At 33.8% G+C, this 27,615-nt stretch overlaps 2 protein-coding genes across 2 annotated transcripts; one reads left to right on the top strand and one right to left on the bottom strand.

Annotated features, from left to right (window-relative positions):
* Positions 1-298: 298 nt before the first annotated feature.
* LOC117692792 (b(0,+)-type amino acid transporter 1) lies at positions 299-16,951 on the bottom strand. Its single transcript, XM_034481838.2, has 13 exons — positions 16,594-16,951; positions 10,092-10,232; positions 9,687-9,788; positions 6,797-7,036; positions 6,335-6,460; positions 6,144-6,243; positions 5,987-6,031; positions 5,154-5,277; positions 4,117-4,223; positions 3,853-3,949; positions 3,466-3,615; positions 2,705-2,873; positions 299-1,969 (listed from the first exon to the last, which is right to left on the bottom strand). The coding sequence occupies exons 1-13, from the start codon at positions 16,613-16,615 to the stop codon at positions 1,899-1,901; spliced, it is 1,494 nt and encodes a 497-aa protein (XP_034337729.1). The 5' UTR covers positions 16,616-16,951; the 3' UTR covers positions 299-1,898.
* Positions 16,952-19,849: 2,898 nt separating this feature from the next.
* LOC105339444 (poly [ADP-ribose] polymerase 2) lies at positions 19,850-27,508 on the top strand. The gene is made up of 18 exons (XM_011445006.4): positions 19,850-19,986; positions 20,396-20,580; positions 20,764-20,881; positions 21,823-22,026; positions 22,330-22,539; positions 22,808-22,923; positions 23,257-23,429; positions 23,685-23,781; positions 23,998-24,084; positions 24,340-24,424; positions 24,528-24,666; positions 24,770-24,833; positions 25,054-25,185; positions 25,532-25,656; positions 25,744-25,843; positions 26,064-26,162; positions 26,382-26,506; positions 27,264-27,508. The coding sequence occupies exons 1-18, from the start codon at positions 19,974-19,976 to the stop codon at positions 27,415-27,417; spliced, it is 2,226 nt and encodes a 741-aa protein (XP_011443308.3). The 5' UTR covers positions 19,850-19,973; the 3' UTR covers positions 27,418-27,508.
* Positions 27,509-27,615: the final 107 nt, after the last annotated feature.

Raw genomic sequence — 27,615 nt, 5'->3', positions numbered from 1 at the left:
TATGATATATAAACACACTAGATTTTAACTTAATGATTAAATGTACTACATATGTACAGTTGCCTTCCCTTTTAACTTTCAGCAGTTTATATCTGTATTTACTAATATATTTATTAATTATATATCTTAAAGAGTTGTATTCACATATCTCTAAAGTCAATCATCATTTAATTAACTTTTTTATCTTTATTATCGACAAGCTTGACATCAAGTTAGATTCCAGGCATAAAATGTGACAATTTCTACTGCTTTGATTGGTGCTAGTTGTAGTTAATTCACAACAGAACTATTAATTTATTGTATAACACGTTTAATAACGATATATATTGCTATTTGTTTTAAATACATATAGTTTTATATATAAAGCTCCATGTATATAGAATGAAAGCATGTACAATATATCAAACACACGCACTAGTACATTTAAATCATGTTCAGAATATGTACGTATAAAGTTAAAACTTGTAGCAATGTGATTATCTTTGAGCATGACTTGTATACAGTAAGACATAACCTCGTAAAATCATGAAATATTAAACAAAACAAAACAAAACAAAACAAAACAAAAAACCCTGACAATTTTCTTTGGTGCAAATAGCTTATCTTTTAATTCTAGAAGGCTATGCGATCCATATATGTGTGGTTTATGTAAAGTCCAGATGAATATTACATACTAAATGATAAATGTGATGATATTGCCTTAATTGATATACTATTTTAAACTTATCCCTAAAATCATGCACTTACATATACACCACAGGCGTCTGACGTTATTTAATTTTCTCATGATAGAAAATGTGTACCCTATTTTATTACGAAGAGAATAATCAAATTTGATTCTGTGAAAAATAAATAACGTCAGGTGCCGGTGGTTCATACTCCCCATAACGATTTGAATATCGGTTAAATGGTCACTCGAACTAACATTTATGAAACATTTTACGAATAGTTAATAAAGCTTGTTTATGTTTATGTTTATATAATAAGTTAAAAATGAATTATGTTTTTCTAAAATCATTTTTGGAAAATTTAATTAGATTCTTCAATTTTGTTACAAATTTAGACTGAATAAATGTTACCTCAGTTGAATATTACTCCAGTAAACATGTTTAAAAATGGCGGTCAGGAACTTCATGTATTTGTAGTTTTATTTTTATTAAAAAATGTTCAAAGATGGTTTTACATCACATTTTCTTGAATTATTCGTTATTCATACAAACTTCAGGGTTATAAAATATTTATTTACTAAGATGAAAAAATCAAAATATTTCTCCCTTTAACCACACATTAAACGCGGCTAAAAGTGAATGTCTAGACAGGAATTTTACATTGCAAATGACATGAAAGACCTTTATATGATAACTTGAAAACATGTGCGTTCTAAAAGACCATCTAAATGATAAAAAAACGTTAAATTTATTCAGTATAATCTCCGTAAGAAGTATGTATTAGAAAATTTAGAAAAAGAAAAAGGGTCAATGAAGAACCTTGGATTTTCTCCTTGCACATAAATCTATTTTATTTTTATTGCTTTGACAGTTGTGTGTATCTTCGTTAAAGCTCTAATGTGACTGAAAACAGTAATCTTGAACAGATTACATATTTATTTATTTCATAACCTATTTCTAATAGTGCTGACTATGAATACCGGTATCAATTAGTTTAATTAAACATAGATAGAAAATAAAATTGATCGTTAAATATCACAAACGCAACCGCATAAAAATTAATCTAAATTATAAGTAAATAGTTACATACGCCACACAAAACATAATATCACATACAGTAGATATAGGAATACCAATTGATTAAGAGTTTGCATATCTCGTGGTTTCACATCATGTCAAACATTGTCTAATGGATTTCAAATTCAAGATGGACGCTGATTTCATGGAGAATTATTCAAAGTCAGGAACATACGGACTTGGTCCGACCTCCATGAACAGCTGAACAAACAACGTGACAGGATCTGTTAGATACAGAGAGGAACATTTAACATCAAACATGTTAATGATAAAAATAATTTGAAAAACTCTGTGTCGAATCACTGTGCCAGTGCCAAGGTCATTTTTCGCTCTCATCTAATTTGCAGTTTCCAAAATATTCAAATATACCTTAGGGTGAACAACTGCTTAAAGATTTCATAGTTTGTTGCTTAAATAACTAACATGTACGTAAATTATTGTTTATTAAAGTTTAACCATTTGATAAGATTTTCAATAGAAAATGTTTATTTCATAACCTATTTTATTGCTGATGTACCTCACCTATCAGTTATTGTTAACAATTTTTATGAAATTTTTGAAGGGAAAATATTGATTTCCGTACAGAAAAAGTCATTTTTCATTAGTGTGCGTAGAATTTTCAATCGGAGTTGTATTACTTCCTAATATAAATTCCGGTAGAAAATCACTTTTATCGTATCTTTAGAGCATCCTAGAGAATATTTTGAACATTCTATAGGAAAATAATTTCTACCTTAGAAATTATTTGTTTTTCGGGGGATATGATTTTTCAAAACTTAAAGGTAAATATCTCACTCGTCAGGTGACACCTTCTTGAATAAAAAAGTTGCTACATTTCTTATCGTCCATATCGTCTGCCATCTGCACCTTCGCACTGCCATAATCATTTAACACAGTGCATATTTACAAAAAATAATATCTTGCAAAGAAAGCATTGCACAATACGGTATTTCACTCACCGAAGCAGCCCTTGTGGATTCTGAAGTGAACGAGTGGGACGTAGAACACCAGCCCTCCCACGATGAAGAGGAAGGCGTAAAGGAACTCTACTCGGGGGTCCTGTATAATGGGAGCCACGACCAGGTAAAGGGAGCAAAGCAGAAAGATGATTGGGAACAGGATAAAAACCTGTAGAAATCAAACGATATGTTATTAAACCGAGAAACCAAACAATACAGTAACAAAGATCAAGAGAAACAAGACCTTATCTTAAAACAGGATAAGGACCCGTAAAATAACAATCTATACATTAGTGACCAATCAAATGATTAAAAGAGAGTACACAGGAAAAGGATAAGTAAAAACCAAGTTTTTAAGACAACTGAATTAGAAACCAAAGGAAAAAGGATAACAATCTGAAAATTTAAGGTAAGGATGAAAACGGGGAATACAGTGAACATGATAATCATTACACCTGGAGAAATTAAGCTTAGGGTTAAAACCCGAGCTGCAGGGAACAGAATAAATGCCTGTAAAAACGAAGCAACACATTGAAACAAAGGTAACGCTGGAAAAGAGTCAGTGCCTGAAGAATAAAAAAGCGACAAAAGAATAGCTGGAGTTGAGTTTTGAGACACTTATTTGTAACAAACCAATCATAAATGTCTTACAATAACGACTAACGTTATTAACTAGTAAGTTAATACGAATATAGTAATCATGCATCATTGATTCAAAAAAAATCTTAGATGAGATACATATGTAAGAGTAACGTCATTGCCTTTATGGGCCTATGCTCGTTTTTCATGGTAAATCTCAAAATGATCAGAGACACTATGGCCAGAGCGTAGAACATCCAGGCGGCGAAGCTGAAGAAGTCAATGAGGCTCCCAATATCCCCAGGAATCAACATTAGTAAAGCAAGTACAGTCTGTGAATAAAGGGAACACGAATAAGTTAATTACAACCAATAACTCTATCCTTTAGTACAACTAATAGCATTGCAAGATGGTTCAGTCTAGACTCTTTCGTTATTTCAAATCATACTGAATATAAAATGTGATTCTTTATTTGCATGACCATGACATTGCAAAAAAACCGAACTTAATTACACAATGATGTTTTTCTATAGTCGTATGATCTGAGGCCACATACATGTACGGCTTACCGTAAAGATGATACAAGGAATTGGTGTCAGACGTCGTGCGTTGACGTAGGACAGTACTTCCGGGAACTGGTTCTCTCGGGCGGCAACATACAGTGTTCTAAAAAACATTGAAACTGTCTACTCTCTTTTACGATTTTTTATGGAGGTGCTCTACTGAGACAACTAAATGTCTATCCCCTTTACTCCAGACTACTTTAGCATATCATACGCGTATAACATTGTAAGTGATTGTATAATTATGTGGGGAGGGGAGGGGTTTAGTACCTGACTCCAGCAAACAGAGACCCGTTAGCAGCACCAAACGTGGAACACATGACAAACAGCGGCATGATGACGGCAACTCTTTTTCCTAGCACTATCTCGCCCCATTCCTATCATAAAATAATAAACTTATAAGACATGTTCCTTGTATAAAGGAAAGTTCATAAACTATATGCACAAGGTTTTTTTGTTACTTTTGAAAAAATGTTTCAGATTTACTGTGGAATCATTTTATTCGTGGGGGTCAATGTTTGTGGGTAGCCAAATTTTTCCTGGTTCGTAGGGACGTATTTTCTTTGGTAGTGTAATCAGGATAATTTTAATAATTATTAAACAAATGATTGTGTATAGGTTCCTTGGGATGTAAATTAGTGGGCAATGGCTACCCACGATAGCCACGAATATTGAACCCCAACAAACAATGATGATTCCACAGTAATTGTCTCATTATAACAAAAGGTATACAGATGTATAGCATTTCCATCCAACAATAGTTGATTTTTAACAGCGCAAAACTATGAAGAAAAAAAATATGAATATAACATATTGAGATAGGAATGATAGAGTTGAATATAATAAGTCATAAAAATGACGATAAAATGATAATCAGAAAACAAGATTTTCAACCATTCATAAAATCTACGATTGGGCAGTCGTTATGAAGTTAACACTTTTGACTTCTAACGCTAATAAAATCTAGGATTTATTCTTTTTAATTCACATAAAGTGTCCTTTTGCTCAAGATGAATAAATATTCTTTATTAGTGTGTTCGATGTTTTGTCATGAGGTACATGTACCAATGTGAAATAAACACTTTTAATGAATTTTAAAATGCTCGTGGAATCTTCGATTAATAACGTTATGTGTCCTTATCTTTAAGATGGATAATTTTTTTATACTAGTGTGTTCCATGTTTTGTCATAAATGAGTTGCCGTTAAAGTGTATAATTCACAAGCAGAGGAATTCCATGTGTGTTATAGATAGTTTTTAAATTCTCTGAATTTTAAAACTTAAGTGTTACATATATACTCGACCCACCAGAGCCACAGCGCTAGAGTTGAGGAGCCCCTCGGTCCCGAGGACGGCCAGGTAGGAGATATTGGCCAGCACATAGATAACAGTCACCAGGAGGACACCCAGCACGTTGGCGCGGGGGAGATTTCTGAGTAAAGATCGAGAGTAGGTTATTACCGGGATCTTTGGTCAGATTCATTACATTAGATTAGACATTTGACCAAAAAATGCATCAATGACATTAATTTCATGATAATTTTTCAAAATATTCTGAACTGAGGGGCTAGGGTTACAAGTTATTTTCATCATCGTTTTATACATGTAAGCAACGGGTAAATTGCTTATCTTTTCGTTGTACACTACAATTATACCAAACTACAGATTAACTCTTGTAAAATTTCATTTAAGTAATACTTGAATGCAATAGAAATTCTAAAGCGTGTATACATTGTGGGACGATAGTAGAAATCTCAAAAGCATCAACATTTATTTTAAATGTCTGACAAAAAAATTCTCATTAAATACGTCGTTTAACGAAGAAAATATTTGCATATACACTATTCGAAATGCAGTCCTAGTGTACATGTACTAATCTATTATTTTTTCACCTTATTATTTGTTTTTTTTAAGTGTCTAGTGAGAATAAAGAAAGAAAATTACAAAATCAAAAACAGTTTTAAAAATCATAACAATCTAGTAAGCTACGCGGCTATTTCTTACTTTAATATCAGTTTCATGCCTGATATTTTCATACATTCTACCTTAAATCGATTATATCTAAATTATAACTTTACGCCAATGATAAGAGGCTATGAGCTATATACCGTTATACATATATATGCAGCAATTTCACTCACACGTATGGGTTTTTCAGCTCTTCTGTAATGTAATTCAAATTGTTCCTACAACGAATGAATTTGTTTTTCAAATTTTGAAAAAAATCACATTGCTACATGTAGCAAACTACTTCGTTTAGTACTGGACGTTAGGAGGGAACTGTACAACGATACTCACCACCCGTCGTAAGCCCACAGGGCGTCGTAGAAAGCCAGGGCCACGCCTGAGGGGGAGTTAGTGGAACCCTCGAAACCTTTCTGGAGTGTCTCCACTTCTCCTGTGTTAGTATCAATATTTACAAGTTATGGCAACATATCTTGAATAAAGGATTGCGATGATATGTAACAGGTAGGTCGAGCAGGAGTTACCTTTGCCCAGCCAGACCAGGCCCCCGATGACGATGATGACGAGGGCGATTAGTTTGGCCCCAGTGAAGAAGACCTGCACGCTGGCAGCTAGTTTCGTGTCCCAGGAGTTGACTATTGCAAGCGTTACTGCGTACGAGATGAACAGAAATGTAGTCATACATACAGTTTTTACATCGTGCCCTACGATCTATAATATTTTTTTTTCTTTCTGATAATTGTTTCAGTCAATCGATCCTTACGACCAAACAAATGAATATTCATCAATCACAAACTAAATATTTCAATCGAATGGATGTATATTATACAATTATTAATTGGTATCATGAATGGTTTAATAAATTACTTGACACTTTAACTATTGACAACTTTGGTGTCAGATTTTTGGTTGTTTGTTGTTAATTTGGGGGGTTTTCGGGGGGGGGGGGGTAAAATGCGGCCGCGATCCTCGATCAGTTATCTTACTCATTGCCAACGCTGCAATCATTTTCTTGGGTATCTGGGGTTCTCCACAGAACTCCATCAAGGACATTACGTACTCGGCGAAGGTCAGACAGATGATGGCCATGGAGGAAGGAGTTAAGACAATGATCTTGGTCCAGGCGAAGAGGTAGGCCACCACTCGTCCCATGGCCGCCATCATGTACGGGTACTCGCCGCCAGATTTGGTGATCAGAGTTCCCAACTCAGCGTAGGAAAGGGCCCCTGTGAATGAAAAACACTAGAAAGATGTGTAAAAGCAGGAATCGCAAACTATTTCGTGATCATTTTGATACCAATTGTCTTGACACTCTGTCATTTTAGGGGTTTTTTCTAAATATACTGCAAATACGTTTTCTTTTATTTTTCTTTGTTTGGAACTATTTTTATCTTAAAGAAATTCATGAAATTTTGACACAGTAAATTAGATTATATAACCAAATTATTCTAACAGTTTGATCAAATTTGACCTCCTCGTTTTCGCATAAAGGTCAGGTCAAGGTCACTACTTTTTTCCTCAACTTAAAGGATGATAAAAATAAATGTAGTTTTTCGCAGTTATGTAGACATCTGTTTAAGATATGAAGATTCTTTTCTTCAATGAAATGATATATTATCAGAATGTCTATCAGCTTATATTACTAAATCCGAATAAATATTGAAACTAAAATTGATATTGCTTTGCCCGCATTTCCTCCAATTTTCTTTTATTTTGAAGATATTTTGATTATTTTTTGTGCTTTCAATATTAAAATATTTCTGGTTTTTTTACGTATATTAAAGAGTTTATATAATTTATATAAATATATAAATTGACAGAAAACCATATATATTGACCATCTAATGAGAGAGAAAAACTGATTTTAGTGATTTTTTCAAACAAATCAATGCATAACATGAGCGCTTTTAAAAGCTTATAAAAAGTATTTAATATGCAAATCTTATTTTAAAAACAAATTCTGAAACTCAAGTATCATATCACTAGTTTAAATAAGTTAAAAAATTCAGCATTGATGTTATTGTTAAATGCTAAAACAGACTCGTTAATCTACAGCATTTCTGAACTGCAAAACATGTGATATTTTCCTTCGCCAGTATTCCGCTAAAAATATAGTCCTCGTTAGATTATTATTTCTATGCCAAGATGTATGATAGTAAATAAGAAAGATAAACATTTGCCAAGAGAGTAAAGATGTACGAGAATGCAAAGTCAAAGGTGCGAAGTTGCGACGAAGTATATCGAAATCCTTCGTCATCGCACTTTCGCCTTCGTAAATTCGCATTTTCGCCCTAAAAGCAAAAGTGCAAAAATGCGAATCCTGCTAGGTAGAGATGTGGACCTTCACACTAAGTATTTTTGTATATGCATGTAAATTTATATACTCCAGTCAGTAAGCTACGTATATTTCTCTTGTATTCAGATAATGTAAGTGCTATATAAATGTCACAGGGGATGACAAGTAGAAATACTCGTCATCTTTTGATACTGCAATGGGGATATCAAAAGGGGTTGGATCTAAAAATAGACATTGCAGATATGCAGAATATATGAACATAAAGCAACCTGTTTAAAATTATAATTTTCTGAGTCGAGTTCAGTGTATGATTTTTTGGTCTTAATAAAATGAAGTATTTTAAAGTACCTTTTGTATATGTAATAAATAAAAGGATATGTGAATTATATTACTCTCATGATGTAACAGTGTCTACCTCTGTGCTTTATATTCCAAACTGTTATCTACAGAAACTCAAGCAATTTACCTGAAGCACCTATAAATACATCCGTTCATGTCGTAACATAATGCTGTAATTTCTGACATTGTAAATGAGACGTGATCATCAAAAAACTTCACCGTGCTTTATTCAGACTCATGCCGAGAGGTCGTTCAAGGGTACACAGTATGCAAGTGTAAACTTATGTGAGAAATGTAACGATTTACGAATTCATTTGAAATGTCCTCGATAAAGGACAAAACTGGTATACAGCCGGATCTCACACCACTAGCCGGCCCTTTCCCCATGTAAAGAGAGAGTAGATGTTCACGTTAAATTGAAATACTAATATTTACCTTCTCCCGAAATAACAAAAAAACCTGCTAACTAAAAGACTCTATTTTATAACATAAGGCCATACAGAAGAACCTTATAGGCTGGTAATAAACTCAGTCTGCATAACTTTATTTTTCTGCAGGGCGTTATTTTAAGCAAAGAAAAACCAACCAAACAAAGACAATCAACAAAAAAAAATATTTAAAGAATCCAATGTATTCATCATATGCCGGTATAATGCCATATAAAGTCAAAACAGAAAATTTGAAATATATAATGAAATAATTAACGATCTCCGATCCTCAGTCTTGTTTGATAACCATATTATCCGGACTGGGTTTTTTTTTTTAATTTTCTTTATGTTTTCGTTTCTTTATATTTATGTAACCATAAATCTATCTTTTATATCTTTATAATCATTCTTCTATTGTTAATATTACGATCAGTTATTCACCGAAATGCTTAGCTTAGTGGTTCCTATCTATATCTACTACATATTGGTAAAGGGGTTCGAGCCACCTATGCACCGGTACAAGTTTTTTTTTTAATTCGATCTCCACTTGTACATTTATTCCAAAATATCCATCATGGGCGCAATAACTTCTAAATTGCATGGATACCATCAATAAAATTATTATTATTTTATTTCGTTCATAAAGGTTGAAAATAACATTTCTACGATGAAAAAAAAAGTTTTTGAGACTGAGGGTCAAAGACGTTGAATATACCTTTTCTAAAACTAGAACGCAAAAATTTGCATCCGAAGAAAAACAATTATACTTTATTAGAAATACCACGAACATGTAATATAAAATGGCGAGCTTACCCATGAGAGATAGCATGCCCCCGGCGGCCCATACCACGAGGCTAAGGCCGACAGATCCCGTCTCCTGGAGGACTCCTTTGGGAGAAATGAAGATCCCAGAACCTACAACACAACATGGAATCAATCAATATATAGTATAATAATCAAAGTCTGTTACAATAACAAGGTAGGAAAACCCATCACAAAAGCATTCTTTCAATAGTATTAAAATATCTAAAACGAGGACTTAATTTTTGGATATCAAGTATACATGTATCAATTTTTGATTTTGTTGGTCTTTTTCCATCACGACCGACCGGTTTATTAGTAAAAGTCTCTCTCTCTCTCTCTCTCTCTCTCTCTCTCTCTCTCTCTCTCTCTCTCTCTCTCTCTCTCTCTCTCTCTCTCTCTCTCTCTCTCTCTTACCTATGATGGTGCCCACTATAATGGAGGTACCGCTGATCAGTCCTAAGTTACGCTGGAGTTTGATTCCTTTCGTTTCCACTTCAACATGTGGAGCTTCTCCGTTGTTAACGGGACGTTTTCTAAGCTCCGTGCCATCTTCCTCTGTTAATCAGGAATTGAATTAAACATATTTTATTGTATACATATACAAATGATTAGGTTAATCAAGATTCAGGTGTCTATCTAAGATAACACTAAACGACTGGAAATTGTTATTGTGGAAAAGAAATTTTCTTTCGATGAAATTTGATAGTCCGTTTGAAACCTGTTTATGAGATAGGTTTCAGTCACTCGCACAATTATGAAACTAGAACCATACAATGTATTTGGTTAAATAATACCGAAATATTTTATTGAAAATAAATTTTGAGAATGGGGCACAATTGAAAAATAATCGATAATTAAAAGTATGATATGCAATAACGTTGTCTTGATTAATTTTGATTCGAAATTTTCAGAATTCCGAAATGAGTAAAAAAAAAATTAGTACTAATTCTCCAATACTTATCTTAAGTTTATCGCATATAATTTAAATATAATCAGTGGAAAAATATAGTATATTAAATAGTTTTACAAGAAGAACTGTGACGAATACTAACCAACTTTATCATGGATGACTTCATGTGACAGTATTACAGGTATATGGTGACGAAAAAGGCAAAGATATCAGTTGACATCATTTGTGCATCAATTTTATCAACGCTGTTTTCGTATTTGTACGGAAGCCCATTGGTGCCACGTAAGAAAAATATTTTATCTGGCGGCCGCCAGATAATTATTTGGCGGCCGCCACTTATTATCTGGCGGCCGCCACATAATTTTCTGGCGGCCGCCATATAATTTTCTGGCGGCCGCCACATAATTTTCTTGCGGCCGCCATATAATTTTCTGGCGGCCGCCACTTATTATCTGGCGGCCGCCACATAATTATTTGGCGGCCGCCAGATAAAACCTGGCTTCCTGATGCGTGCGCATGCTTTAATGGGAGCTTTTTAGGGAGTTGTGGATACACTCTAATTTATTAGTTTTAATTAATTATTTCTGAAACTTGACATTAAATATCAATTGCAGAGCTTAGGATTTTGAAAAACTGGTTGAGTTGCATGTATAGAAGACTTTGTTGATATAATCTAGAATGAATTTTATATTACTTTGTGCCTTGTATTATACATGTATGTTGTATAAAACATGGTATTTTAGAGTTGATTCTGAACTTTTAAAACTGAACTAAACATCCGTTCAGGAAATCTTAACATTAAAAAACCTTATCTTGAGAGGAATTTTATGTAAACATGTATAAGTAAAGGAACGCACTGCCTTCTATATGTTTTAATTTTGGTATAAGAATTTACCAACGCAGATTAAAGTCAGCTTTATTGACCACGACAGCTAGTACAGGCAATATTATCACGAGAGCAGATCCATCTATGACTTTATAAGGATAAACTAGGATAAGTGTTTACTAGCATTCGTGGCCATAAAAATGAAACTATTTAACTGACTGTGTTGTTAAACTTTTATTCCAAATCACATGAAAGGCAGTACAATAAAAAGACCGCGATCGGCCACAGTCTCTCTGGGTAAATCAAAGTACTGAGAGTACTGAAAGGCGGGGTCTTGAAAGTTTGAATGTGTAATTGTTCACGTTTTCCTCCGGTATGTTCCAAAAATTATGAGTTTGAATTAGTTGTTTCAATCTACATGTAGTATGCTAAAGTTCAGCTTTTTGCAATTGCCTGATACTTTGTCATAATTTTGCTAAATCCCGACCGGGACTGTTCTTCATAGTTGTAGAAAATTGACACAACGGTATGTTATGTAAAATAAGACCCCAAGAAAATTTTTAAAAAACTACAACTAACCGGAAAAATCAAAGCAACTATATTTAGGTATATAATTTAAATCGTTATATTTATTTATTTTGTGATCGAAGGGAAAATCTATAAGTTGGACGGTATCTGTTATACAAGGTTTATGGAAACTCCGAAAACTCTCAAACTGTTGAATTACCGAACAAAGTTAACATTTGTATACCGATAACAAACACAGGCTTCTAACGTTAGAAATATTTCTTTTTTACAATAAGATTATTCCAAGTACTATAACAATAACAAAAAATTGTCGCAGTAGCCATTTTAATTTTTTCGACCTTCTATATTGTACCTGTCATGATTTTTTTGGCAGCGATTCATATAAAATTAATAGGTAAAAAATAAATTCGTTCGCCACTTACTACTTTTTTGTGTCAACTCGTGCATCATTTACACGAATCACGATACAACCGATTCTGAAATTTCATTAAAAAACATACTCCAAATGCAGTCATCTGCTTTTCAAATCGATAAAACAAGAAAATGGAGACCAAACGTGAATGAATCACGTCATATTCTTGTAAGCAAAATCTATATAGATTATACATTTTTGGTGACCAATAGATTAATTGATATATACAATCTTATCGATTGAAGAACCAAGTTAAATGTTAATGTTCATGTTGTCCGGCTTAGTTGGAATATACAATCATGTAATTTGTTTTAATGTTATGAGACATTTTCTATACTTTATAACGGGCAAAACCAGTCATATTCATGATTTAAAAGATTTCTTCATCAATATCTTAATGCCTCTCATCAGAAACTCAGCTGATCTTTCTCCCATTGATAAATATCTCGCACCAATATTAGACCTATGAATTCAGAGATAACGCATGGTTGTTGTGTTTTAAATCTTTAATTTATTGTGTGGTAGTACATGTAAATGAATAGGACTTATTTCAATTTTAAGAAGATAATCAAAGTACTGAAGTACTGTCGGGAGTTGATTTTATCGATTATTATCAATTCTAAAATCAACGTTATGTTATTTTGCATGGCAAGTAGTTTCTAATCTGTATTTGAATTACGCACGTGTATTTAAATTACGCACAGTTTTATAATATGAATTAGTTATGTTTACATGCGAGATAAATTTGTTGACATGCAACTTATAAGTTGCATGTCAACAATTTTTATCTTGCATGTTTACATAACTAAATTGCATGTTGACATAAAGAAGTTGCATGTTAATATAAAGAGGTTGCATGTTGACATCAATAGGTAACATATCTAGCATCTTGGATGTCACATGCTGGCGATATTTGAGATTTTTTATAACTCTTATTTGATTGCAGTTTTCTTGCATGTCAACATAGTTATGTTGCATGTTGACATAACTATCTTGCATGTCAACATATTTATCTTGTATGTCAACAAATTAAGAGAAAACTAACTTGCACACATGGGACAAAGATATGCCACCATATACTACCGCGCGTTACTCAATTTGTATGCACACACCGCTGCAGTTATGAGAGTGTATACTTTAAAAATCATGATTCAATGCTATAGTAATTATCGTGACCAAGCACCTGTTACCTAGCTTTCTCACCTTTGGCTGTCTTCGACGCTTATTTTTTGGTTTACTTTAATGATTTGTTTTCACTGAACATTGTCGTTAATATAGTCTATTATATAAATTTGATTGCACACAGTAGAGAAATTGAACAGACCTAAACTTCAAAGGTCTGGAAATATTTTAAAAGAACTGAAGATTCAAAAATCGTAAAATATCAGCTGTGCGGGTAAACTAGCTTATTCTATACGGGGGGGGGGGGGGGGGGGGGGGGACGGGGGACGACAAACATGTTAAATCACATTTGTCTTAAACATACATTGTAAGGAGGAATTTCTACAAAAGTGACCAAGTTTTTACAGTTCTCAATGTACTTGTTCAGATTTATTTACACTCTTAACGAGTACCCGGGTACTCGATCGGAAAAACGTCCAAGTAACCGAGTACTAAAAATTAACCAATTTGTCATCCCTACTAAAAATGGTTGTTTTGATTTTCCCGGTAAGTTGTAGTTTTTCTTGGGGTCTTATTTTACATAATATACCGTTGTGTCAATTTTCTACAATTATGAAGAACAGTCCCGGTCGGGATTTAGCAAAATTATGACAAAGTATCAGGCAATTACAAAAGGCCGAACTTTAGCATACTACATGTAGATTGCAATTGAAACAACTAATTCAAGCTCATAATTTTTGAAACATAACGGAGGAAAACGTAAACAATTACAAATTCAAACTTTCAAGATCCCGCCTTTCAGTACTCTCAGTACTTTGATTTACCCAGAGAGACTGTGGCCGATCGCGGTCTTTTTATTGTACTGCCTTTCATGTGATTTGGAATAAAAGTTTAACAACACAGTCAGTTAAATAGTTTCATTTTTATGGCCACGAATGCTAATTCACACTTATCCTTGTTTATCCTTATGAAGTCATAGATGGATCTGCTCTCGTGATAATATTGCCTGTACTAGCTGTCGTGGTCAATAAAGCTGACTTTAATCTGCGTTGGTAAATTCTTATACCAAAATTAAAACATATAGAAGGCAGCGCGTTCCTTTACTTATACATGTTTACATAAAATTCCTCTCAAGTTAAGGTTTTTTAATGTTAAGATTTCCTGAACGGGTGTTTACTTCAGTTTTAAAAGTTCAGAATCAACTCTAAAGTACCATGTTTTACAACATACATGTATAATACAAGGCACAAAGTAATATAAAATTCATTCTAGATTCTATCAACAAAGTCTTCTATACATTCAACTCAACCAGTTTTTCAAAATCCTAAGCTCTGCAATTGATATTTAATGTCAAGTTTCAGAAATAATTAATAAAACTAATAAATTAGAGTGTATCCACAACTCCCTAAAAAGCTCCCATTAAAACATGCGCACGCATCAGGAAGCCAGGTTTTATCTGGCGGCCGCCAAATAATTATGTGGCGGCCGCCAGATAATAAGTGGCGGCCGCCAGAAAATTATGTGGCGGCCGCCAGATAATAAGTGGCGGCCGCCAAATAATTATCTGGCGGCCGCCAGATAATTATGTGGCGGCCGCCAGATAATAAGTGGCGGCCGCCAGAAAATTATATGGCGGCCGCCAGAAAATTATGTGGCGGCCGCCAGATAATAAGTGGCGGCCGCCAAATAATTATCTGGCGGCCGCCAGATAAAATATTTTTCATGCGTGGCACCAACGGGCTTCCGTATATTTGCAATATCGCTTTTCATATCTTTCTGTTATGACACCACTTGATACATGATGATACAAGAAGAGACCAATATTCGCCTATATTTCTTAAATGGTCATTAACAGTGTTCCGGATACTTATGTCAAGGTGGCATTTTTGCAGCCTTCTAAGCTGCATGTATCGAAAAATTAAAATATGCCATATGATATACCATTGCTTAAAGAGGCTATAACCACTTTTCGTATTAATTATGGTAATGGTGGGGGGGGGGGGGGGGGGTGGAGGGGGGTTCTGGAGGAACTTTTTGGCTTGCCAACATCCTCCTGAAGAGCGGGGTGACAAGCGTCGACATTCCAAAGACCATTTGAACTACACGGGGTATGGGGGCATGTACAAATGAAGTACCGTATATATTTGTTAAAATTTGTCAAACGAAGTAATAGTTTTTTTAGCGATTTAAAGGGGGCGGGGAGAACGAAGTTACATTTATTACGAGGCAGCAACCTAGGACAGGCCACACGATTTTCCTATAATACCATTCACTGGGTGGCCAAAAAAAGAAGAAAAAAAACATTCAGGAATAACATGCAGATTCATTTAAGTATTTACATATGCATTTATCAGTGGCGTCGGAAGCAAACTGAAAGTGTGTGTGTGTGGGGGGGGGGGGGGTGTTAATCGAATCCGACGCTTGGCCATATTAGTTATTTGGCCATTTCATGACACTCAATAATTAAAATAAACCAAAAGTTCTAGTATCACATCGTTCTTGTAATATGCACATATGGCTGTGATTAATGCAGACATTCACATTATGTTAAAAGATCTAAAATTTTGAGAATTCCACAATTTTAAGTCCATTGATGAGCAACCATGCGTGCAGAAGCCATAAAAGATGTTATTTTCTGACTATTCTCGGAGGTTAAGAGTGCATTAACTGTATTTTACTTCTAGTTCGTGGAGGATTGAAGGTGGTGATTAACTTCGATCACATATACTGACACAAAGGTACATGTATAATTATCAATAAACTTCTTCTTCATTGCACACGTATGTACACTTGCAGAACTCTCTATAAACATATTTTTAAGTGACATTTAATCCTATATTTAAGTAAATCATGTCAACAGCTGTAAGTAAACACTGCAGAATAAGAATAGCCTTTAAAATCGTTGCTACAAAAACTAGATTTTGAAGGTCTTGTCCGTTGAATTCATTAGCTGTTTATACTTATATCTTTGACAAGTTTATATACCAGTGCATGAATATTACCTAAATTTCGTACCACACTCTCTAAATTTCATATACCACTCCACAGCTCAAGACATGAAGCTTGAAATGAAAATTAAGAAAATGTTTTCATATTTTGAGATATACCATGTACTTACGAGAGAGTGCAGGATTGTCCATTGTCTATAATTTCCCAGCAGACGATGTGGGGAAATCCTTCGTTAACCGCCAATAAATTAAAGATAACGTACACAAGTGTAGGTTTTAGGTCCTGTTCAACGATAGCTCTAGCCTAATAAAACTTAAAAGTCGGAGACATCTTATTGGAAACACCCATCTATACTGTCGGTCTTGCTTGAATGACTCTGATCATTTCTGAAGCCGCTGATGACCGTCTCTTAATAGTTTCTGGTTTTCTTTTTCGTCCTTTTCTTAAATTCTTTTTTATTAGAAATTAATGTCTCGTGTTTAATCTTCAATGGCTCTATGTCATGAATTTTTGTGTGTGTTTAGAAGAGAAGAATCCTACAAATGAACAGCAAATACCTGTACTATATAGTTACCTGTGCGTGGATGGTTTTTATACATATGCATATTCATCAAAGTCGATTCTAAATGTCGAATTAAGGCAATTCAGTTTATTTGCTTCGAGTTTTCTTTATTTAAATATATTCAAGAAGATGAACACTTGACTTATTTTCACTCCCCTATGAGGACCATATAGGCCTTGCATCGATATTTCTTTAACATTCGATGGATATGGTATTCCAGCTATTTCCCTTAATAGAACTAATTCAATCTATTTAATAAGATGCATACGCACGGTATCGACAAAAATCATCATGCTAATAAAAGTAAATCATCTGAAGGGAAAAAATGCTATTAACATCAGAGACACATATAACAGTTAGTATATACGTCCCTGCTAACAAACATTTTTATGGAGGAAACTATGTACATGTACGTATGCATACATCTCTTTACTAGGGTTGTAGTCTTTGAAGTAATATTAGCCGCCACCCCACCTTTTTTGCTGGTTGAATGTTTTTGACGTTCATACTTACTTTTTGGGGTGATGGGGGATAAGGATGGATGATATCGATTCTGAAAAAAAAAACCAAACTCGCCTGCATCTGCGCCTGGTAGGCTGAACATTACATTTTTCATTGGACACATACGAGGGGTACTGATTCAAAAAGTTTCATATTGTGAAATTTCATAGTGCTTTTTGTTCAACAAAGTTTCTGTAAGTATTGAAAGTTGCAATACAATATTTACAGATATTTCTCAATAGGCCTATATTTTAGCAAAGAAAATCCCATCTTCGCTAGCCTAGGGTTTTCGGTCCACTTCGCTCCCCATAAACAAAGACCTGTACTATAATTTTAGTTACCCGTGCGTTTATGGTGAGCAAAGTGGACCGAAAACCCTTGGCTAGCGAAGATGAGAAAATCCCTATCGGCGCAAACTGGTTAAAAATGTCATAGATGTCATTTTATTCCTATTTTGTTTTTGTCGATATACTATGTTAACTTTGTCAAGTTATGGGTGCTGTATTTTATTAGCTTTTGCTTGACGTTATGCGTGCAGTGTTTTGCGATCGCCGATCGCACTAATTGTGTACATGTATAACCCCCTGTATTTTCTCAAGTCGGTATTTTCATTTATTATTTCCTAAGTATAAAATTAATCTAAACTTTCTACATAAAGCATGAAAGATTACCTCAATGAAACCAGATGGATTTTACAATTATTAGACGGAAGGTACAGTGTAATTTTTTTTTTAATACAAAAAAATGTATATTCAATTCAATTTTGCATTGAGTTACTTGTAATTTAGTAAGTTATTTATGAAAAGCTATTGTAAATCTACAAAAGCCTAGTTAGGTCAAATTGGGAGAGCTGAAAAAAGTAGCACAGAAATAAATGCCATTAAAATTGTTACGATTTCAAAATTAAGCTGTTACAACTTTTTAAAAGTTAAATCTCGTAATTATTTATGACTCTTTACTTTTTCAACACAAATCAATTTTAAATCGTTTTCGTAGAGACATCAAACTTTATAGGTTGGATGTGTAAAGAACTTCTGTTTATTTACTTTCAGACTCCTCCCCCCCCCCCCCTCCATCATCCATGCTCTCTCTCTCTCTCTCTCTCTCTCTCTCTCTCTCTCTCTCTCTCTCTCTCTCTCTCTCTCTCTCTCTCTCTCTCTCTCTCAGTTATTATCCGTGCATATTAAATCATATATATGTATATATTTATTTATATTTTATATTTATTTATTTATTCACCAATCACTATTCACACTAGTTTTGACTCTTTGATGGGAGGAATGACACTAATCTTAAGCAAAACAAACAACACCTATACTCTTTAGCTTTGTCCCTGGCCCTCGAGGGATCTGAAGTAAATGTTTTCAATTAACAAAGAATTAGAGAAAAAATAAAATGTCATGTTGGAAATTGAGATTTTCATTAAATTTACAATGTGACAATATGCAAAATGATTCATTAATACAATGAAATATATGTAGCCTATGGGATTTACGCATTTAACTGTGTGAAATAATGCATGAACACAACAGCTAAACAGAAACAAAGTGGCCTGAAAACAGAGAGTACCAAGGGACGGTGCCTGCACAGTCGATTAGACTGGTCTACTTGTACTCAAAGTGCTTACCGGTATATATACATACATGTAACATACCCCCCCCCCCCAAAAAAAAAGTAAATACATTGCATATTATATCTGTATATATAACTATAACCATTATATTCCACCTTTGAGAATCATTTCACTGAGTTGTACAAGTACTTGTAAATCGTCAGTTGTCATAATTAAGCCAGTATAATTTTTGGTTATTGTCCATATATTGAAAATTTTTACAAGAGTCATTAGCTAATGTGTACAGAGTATCTCTTAATGCCTTATTATGATCACATGAGAATAAAAATTGTTTTCATCATCCACTGATTTGACATAACATCTATTACAGTATCTTTCTTGTCGAGGAATGCCTTGATATCGTCCTCTTTCAATATTAAGTCTATGAGCTGATGAGCGGAAATGCGAAAACGCGTTAAACTTCTCCTCTGTTCAAAATTTTTAAGTAATCTTAGGTAGTTCTCTTGGCCAAAATTTTGCTTAAAAGTGATGTAGCAGCTTAGTTTTTTGTCATCGTGTATAGTCAATTTAGGATTCCATTCTTTAATATAGTATTTAAATAGATAGTTTGAACTGACAGTAAATTGTCAGTGCCATCAATGCTGTTAGTTAAAAATTGAATTGAGACAAACCAGGAGGGAGTATTTTGTTGAAACAATTGTTTTGATTCACAATAAGCATTATACAAAAGTGGAAGTATATATGAGCAGCTGATGAGTGCATGGATACTTAGGTCTTTTTTAATTAAACAAATTTCGTTTTGTGCACGCGCATTCCCAAATATGAATGTTTGTAAACAAAGACCCGCCGATTTTGCAAGCCGCACGACTTACAAACGATTTGTTTTGGAATACACGTGAAAATACTGTCTGTCATGGGGAGGAAAGGTTTGCAAGAAGAAAAAAACATTTTAAGTTTTGTTTTTACATTAAATAAAATTGTAAACAGTGAACATGATTAATAATGTTTATAAAGCAAGAAAAGGTTCGAATTTCCTCTTTTTACTTTCAACTTCAATATTGATCCTGTTGATACTTTTTCATTCGGAATTATGAAGATTTTAGTTCAAATTCAAACATAATGCATACAAATTTGTGTTGTTGTTTGTGTTTTTTTTTAATTACGTATGGTATGACTTGGATGCATGGGTAATGTTTAAAATTGCTATCTCTTGGCTATAAGACTGACGATCCACAGATTCCTCTATGTAACGTTACAATCAGTGTTGTCTGTGTTCTTTGATTAAGCTGTGATTATTACTGTAGCTATAATTGAATACAATGAACATTTGTTTAGGTAAAAAAGCAACTGAGAATGGGGATGGAGATGCCCCAGCAGCCAAGAAAGCGCGAGTGGATGGACCAGAAATATCTGGATACATCGTTCAGTGGGAATGGGAGGGAGATAAAGGGACGTGGACACGGTATGCAGAAGACATGAATGTGGAAATCACTGTTGCTCACAACAGCAAAAAGAAAATGGTAAATGACCACATATTATATTAACTAAATGTTCCCTTTACTGATGCATGTAACTGTGAATAAGTGAAATAATATAGTGACAATGATGTATTATAATGTAGTTATATAAGTCTTTATTCTTTGAGTAGATGGATGAATTGAATTGATGAAACTGGATAATTATCATTTTTTTCCTCTACATAGGTGGAGTTCACTGTGGGTAAAAATGTAGTGATTCAGGTTAAGCTAGACAAAATTGTACAGAAGAACAAAACAACAGGTTGGGAGAGGCGAATCCGCTGCTGTCTGAAGGATGGAGATGGTAAAAATGAAATCGATTACCTGGATAAATTCAGTATACTAATTTGTAAAAGAGTTTTTGCATTGAAAGAAAAAATGATTGTGTTGACTTCTTAAATTTGGAAATATTTCAGGAACTCTTGTGTTTTGAATTATTTTGCTAAATCTCTTTGTATTTTGTGTAGAAGATAATGTTAACTTTTTACTGATTACCTCTGTCTAAAAAAAAAATGTAAGAGATCACTGTAGAGTCAAATAATTTAATGAACAACAATGTTTAAGGGTAGTCATAATTTATTGGTCAAGGGAAAAGTAATTTTATGAGTTACCAACCCAGTAAGAAAAATAGAAGCTTTGAACACATGTTACTCAGATCATGCATTGAGGGCATAAATTCTTGATAAAGTGGTAAAACAATCAATCTAATTAAAATTAGACTTGTAATTTTCCGCTCCTCTACGATACTCTACACAAGAGATCTTGTATAGCGTATCGTAGAGGAGCGAATTACAAGTCTAATTTTAATTAGATTGTAAAATAATGAACCACCAACAACAACGATAATTCCACAGTATTTGTTCAATGTACATGTAAGTGAAGTTTGTTTTTTAAAGACTTTAACTAAACAATATGAATATACACGTAATTGAAAATATTAAAAAGGACAAACTTTCCCTTCCAAAGCATATGTTCATCAAGGATGTTGTATTCAGCATGTGACCAGTCTAACATTTTTTCCATAATTTAACTTTTCACCCAGTGACTTTCTTATAGTGTAACCTTTCTCACAGTGCAACTTTTCTCTAAGTGTAACCTTTCTCCCAGTGCATCTTTTTTCTTAGCATATTAACTTTTCTCCCATTACAACTTTTCTTATTGTAACTTTCTCCAAGTGCAACTTTTCTTTTAATCTAACCTTTTTTCAAGTGCAACTTTTCTCTTAGTGTTACTTTTCTCCTCCAGACTTCTTCATCTGGCAGTGGCAGGATGAGAAAGGTGGCTGGAATCCATACAGTGTTGAAACCTGCATAGATCTAGAAAAGGCTGATGGGAGGGGCCAAGTGGATTTGGAGGCATGTCACAGGTCTTACACCATAGATTTGGGCAAAATGGAACAAACTAACCTATCAACTGATGTCAAGCGCAAAGTGGAGAGAGCTAAGTCAAGTAAGATCAAGTATCATACATGTTTATATATATGACTCATTGTGTAATTTTGAAATTTGCTGAACTATTCTATATACCGGTAGTTTTAAACATCTCTGAAAATTGACTTTGTTTACATTTGGAAAATATGAGACGACAGGAATTGTTACCAGGTAAATATGTTAAAGTTTAGCTTGTGTTGACTATTGAGGATACCTTGTACATTATATGTGTTAAATACCAAGATTATCTATATGTATTGAAACATGTATGCTTGTCATAGTACTAGGGTACATGTATGTACAAGCTACATTTTTACTTCAGACGGTGTGGCTCCAGACCCCTCAGCATCTGGAACAGTTGTTGCAGAAGTCAAAACAGAACCTGCAAAGGTTTCAGGGAGGAAGGCTGCAGTTAAAGTAAAAGAGGAACCAAAAGAGGAGGAAGAATCTGGGCCTTCTAAGGGGAAAGGAGCTAAAAGTGGGGGAAAGAAAGGGAAATCTGGGAGAGAAGAGAGGGGAGAAAAAGAAAGAAGTGAGGAATAAAGATTTAAAGATTTGATTTAATTCAAGGAAGATCTGTTGAATAAAGATATTTAATGACCAAGTAATTGTTAACTCACGTGTCAATCAAGTTCATAAGAAATACTTCAAAGACAATATATCTGTATCTGACTGTTTAAAATTTCTCAGTTTCTGATCTTACTTGCACTTATTGTATAGTGTACATCTAAGTATTTTCTGTGTATTCCTACATGTGACTTCTGAGCATTTGCTCTACTGAACACTGTTTTCTTTATCAGTCCGCACTGTGGTGATCTCTGGGAAAGCCCCTGTGGACCCTGAGTGTACGTCAATGATGGGGAAATCCCAGGTGTACTGTGAGGGCAATGACATCTGGGACTGCATGCTGAATCAGGTCAGTTATACACAGCAAAGTCTACACACTCAGTGGATGTACATATAACTCTGAAAGATTTCTATTGTGTAAAAAAAATTATAAGTTTACTTTAAAAGTTTGAATATATTTTCAAGTCATTCCTTTTGATGCACACCTGGACAATAAATGTATAAATGAGGTAAAAAGAAGAAACCTAATTAATGTATAAAGACCTGCTACAAAATAAGACTTACAATGTACATGTAGTTGGGAGTTTTAGACAGATTAAAGAATTTACCACTAAACTTGTTAACCAAATTCTATGGATTTGTCTGCACACTCTCATTATATTAAATTTTGTTTTATTTTTAGACCAATGTAGGAAATAACAACAATAAGTATTATCTAATACAACTACTGAAAGAGAACAGCAAGACTGCCTATCATGTGTGGCAGAGATGGGGGCGTGTTGGATATAGCGGACAGAACAATCTGGTGCCTTGCGGAGCGGACCTAGACAAAGCCAAGGATATATTCACCAAGAAGTAAGAGGATTGATTCAGATTGTAAAACTAAACATCAATAAAATTTTCAATTTTTTCTTTGAAAATCAGAGTCAGTAGCATTGTACATATACATTTGAGTAGGTAAAGTAAGCAATGGTATGAGATAGCTTAGGACTTTATTTTTTTAGAATTGAATATCAAGTTAAATTAGGTGATGTTATTAGATTGACAAATACATGTAATTGTAAGACTTTCTGTCTTTTTCACATGCTAATTATTACATATTTTTTAAAGGTTTAAAGATAAAACCAAAAATGATTGGTATCAGAGAAAGGATTTTGAGAAAGTACCAGGAAAATATGACTTACTGGATATTGACTATGGGGCAAAGGTATTAGTGTAATTGTTTAAGTTTATTACTAATAATAAAAACTTTACTTTATAAAGAAAGAAAATTATTTTCACACTCTCTTTTTCAAAAAAGCTTGTGTTATATTGTACATTTGGATTGGTCAGTAGATGAAGTTATGCCTGTTTGATGTTTTTATATTTTCTTTAAACAGACATGACTTGGCATTTAAATAGCTTTTTTGGTTTCATGTTTTAGGGTGAGGATGAAACAGATTTTGTTAAAATCAAGAAGGAGAAATCAGATGTCAAAATTCCAGACTCTAAGCTAGATAAAAGACTTCAGGTAAAGAATCCATGGGATATCAGACCTTTCATTGCAATCAAGCATTATAAGCTAGTGATTATAGAAATTATTTTGAGTTTGTTTTTTAACAGAGAACTAGTTATATGGAAATTTTAAACCAGAAATAGCTATACTTAGTATTTAAGGCATCAGTCAACAGTAAGCTATCTGAAGGAAAAATGGCAACTTTGTTGTAATTTTAGCTTTTGTTGTTTTTAAAGTCACATGGTGCTAAATCTTTCCACATTATTTTAGGATTTGCTGACTTTGATATGTGATGTAAAGAGCATGGAGGACACAGTGAGAGAAATGAAATACGACTGTGTGAAGGCTCCTCTAGGCAAGTTAATACTAGATATATGTAATATATGTGATCTTGAATGTGTTACATTGGTATGATGTTAAAATCAATGTCAGATACAGTGCTAGTTTTGTGTTTCCAGGAAAGTTGACCAGCGAGCAGATCAAGGCAGGCTACTCTGCTCTGAAGATCATTGACACCTGTATAGAGAAGGGTGACTTTGGCAGAAAACTCACAGATGCCTGCAGTGATTTCTACACTAGAATTCCACATGATTTTGGGTATGAAACAAATGGTTTTTCTTGCAGTTTTTTTTATCTGTTTGTTCTTTAAGAATGGATTACACAATATCTTTGTAGTGTAAAATTTTGATGATATTTTTAGAATGAAAACACCCCCTGTGATCAGAGATAAGGAGACACTCAAAATGAAGTTACAGCTCCTAGAGGTAAACAATAGCACTGTTGATTTTAAATGGGAGATGTTTTTAGATTTAAATATGTTTCAAAAATGAGTTTGCCTATTCTTCTGAAAGTTTTGAAGGTAGTCATAATTTGCCCTGCAAAATGTCTGCATTTTCTTCCTAGTTAAAGGCTGGTGGTGAATGAAACTGTGATTTTGGTCGATGTGTAACAGTAATTGATTTGTTTTCTTCTTTTCCTGCCCAGTCTCTAGAAGACATTGAGATTGCTATGAAGACGCTGAAGGCTGGAGACTACTCGGAGAACCCAGTAGACAGACATTACCATGCTCTCAAGTGTGAAATGAAACCAATGGAGAAATCATCAGCAGATTTCAAGGTAATTATATATTGTTACTCTGCATTTCAGAAAATTTCATTAAATGTGCCCGTGATATGTTTTAAAATTAACATTCTTTGTACAAGCTATATAGCTCAAATAAAATCAGACTTAAAGACTGTAAATAAAAAGATGAGCATGTATCTTTGCAAATACACGTGGATGGGGTGAACATTTTTGTGATTTGTTTTAAAAACAAAGTTCACATTTCATATTGTAAAAGTTTACAAAAATAAGAGGCTTAACTATGAGTATTATGACATTAATTTTCTACCTCAAATAGACTGGTTGAATTTTTATGTTCTGAATGTGTTTAACTAATTTAAGGGAACCTGTTTCATTTCAGATGATAAATGAGTATCTCCAGAACACCCATGCAGCTACACACAACCAATATAAAATGCAAATAGAAGATGTTTTCGAATTAGAAAAAGAAAATGAAGCAGAACAATTCATAGACCATAGCAACAAGTAAGTACCTCAGAAACCTTGGCGTGGACATGGAGATAATTTTTGTTGTCACAAACTTCTGTGTATTACAGACTACATGTGTTGTAGGATGCTGTTGTGGCATGGGTCTCGGCTGACAAACTGGGTGGGGATCCTGTCCAAAGGTCTGAGGATAGCTCCCCCAGAGGCACCTGTTACTGGGTATATGGTAGGTACTCCAAGAGAATTCTTGAAACATTGGGTGCTTCTTGTGTTTGGGAATATCTTTTTCACGGACAGTTTCCATGTTTTTAAACAAATTGTTGTAAAGAATTTATTTAATTGAGATCATTTTTACAGTACATAATTTTGATTTGTAAAATATTGGTGACATGAACTTCTGGTTCAGAGTAAAATTAACATACTAATTTGATCAATGATTGTTGTAGTTTGGAAAGGGAGTCTATTTTGCGGATATGTCGAGCAAAAGTGCCAACTACTGCTTTGCAACACGTTCCAAAAATGTGGGCTTATTGTTATTGTGTGAGGTACGTATTCAGATATACATGTAGTCTTTTGATTATATATTCAAATATGAACAGAAATGCATGGACCTGATAGCCTTTTTCTTGATTTGAGTAACAATCATAAGATTACTATTTTACTCACTTCATTTTATTCCCTTGCTTAAAAATGTTTGTTTGTCCGATCAACTTGATAATGATGTGAACTTGAAGATTTTACATTAAACCCCCTTACTTGAGTAGGTATCCTTGGGAACCACTAATGACCTACTTGCAGCAGACTACAAGGCCGACAAGTTACCAGCTGGAAAACACAGTGTGAGAGGGTTGGGGGCAGTGGCACCTGACCCCACCAAAAATAAAATACTGTAAGTTTCACACAGGTATACTAAACTCTGTCCCATGTTCCTTGTGCCATCAAATTTGATGTTTATTGCATAAATACACATGCTTTTTAAAGAAGAACAGTTGAAATCAATGTCAGGTAAATGTTTGAAATTTCCTAATTGACATGTTTCCTCTTTTTACCGTGAAAAAAAAATTTGAAAAGAATGGATGTTAACTGAAGGGAATTTATAAAGGGAAAAGTCTGATTACTTCTTCATTTGAAATTTTTTCACAACATCATAACATTATCATGTGGTTATTTTCAGACTTGTTTCCAAGGCAAAATACTCGTCAGCTTTTTATTTTCAGCCATGTTCTTCAACATGGTGAGAGAGAAGTAAGGTGGTTCAGAACAGAAATTTTGACTTGGGATTATTGTTGTAAATGAAACTTAAACACCGAGATATTTATGAAATTGGAAAAAATAAAAATTAAGACTAAAGGAATAGGAGCATGGGACAGAGTATTGCTAAAATTAATAACATACTGTAGGTTACACTATGTTAATTTGTAAATTCATAATCTTTTTTTGGTTGATGAAATCAGGATTTTGTTAGAACCAATAAATTGGAGATTGAATTTTAAAAAAATTGAACCCATTGTTCTTTTTTTCCCAGATCTTGCATGTTTATTTTTAAAGGGAAAATTTTATTTGGAACATTTATATTAATAAGTGTCTTAAGCAGAATTTCTATTAATTAATTTTTTTCATAACATATTGCTCTTTTTATTTTCCAGGCCTGATGGAACCATTGTTCCTCTGGGAAAAAGTAAAAATACTAATGTGAAAAACCCCAGTGGATATACCCTCAACTACAACGAGTTTATTGTGTATGATACGAAACAAATCAAAATGAAATATCTGGTGAAAACAAAATTTAACTTCAAGTGAAGAGAAAATGACAGCACATAGGGGGCCAGGAATTACTAGAAAACAATTAGGCTAATGGATTCCATCTTCCCAAGTCTATTGGTTTAGATTTTCACCTGATCAAAAACTCTGACTTTGGAAGATGATAGATTCAAAGTGAGGTTGAATGAACAAGACATTTCTGTTTGATAGTATGGTAGGTTGTGTATTTGGTAAAGA

Source organism: Magallana gigas, chromosome 3 (assembly GCF_963853765.1).
Source record: "Magallana gigas chromosome 3, xbMagGiga1.1, whole genome shotgun sequence".
Lineage (NCBI taxonomy): Eukaryota > Metazoa > Mollusca > Bivalvia > Ostreida > Ostreidae > Magallana > Magallana gigas.
The sequence above is the reverse complement of the archived record's forward strand: the minus strand, read 5'-3'. Positions and strand labels throughout refer to the sequence as shown.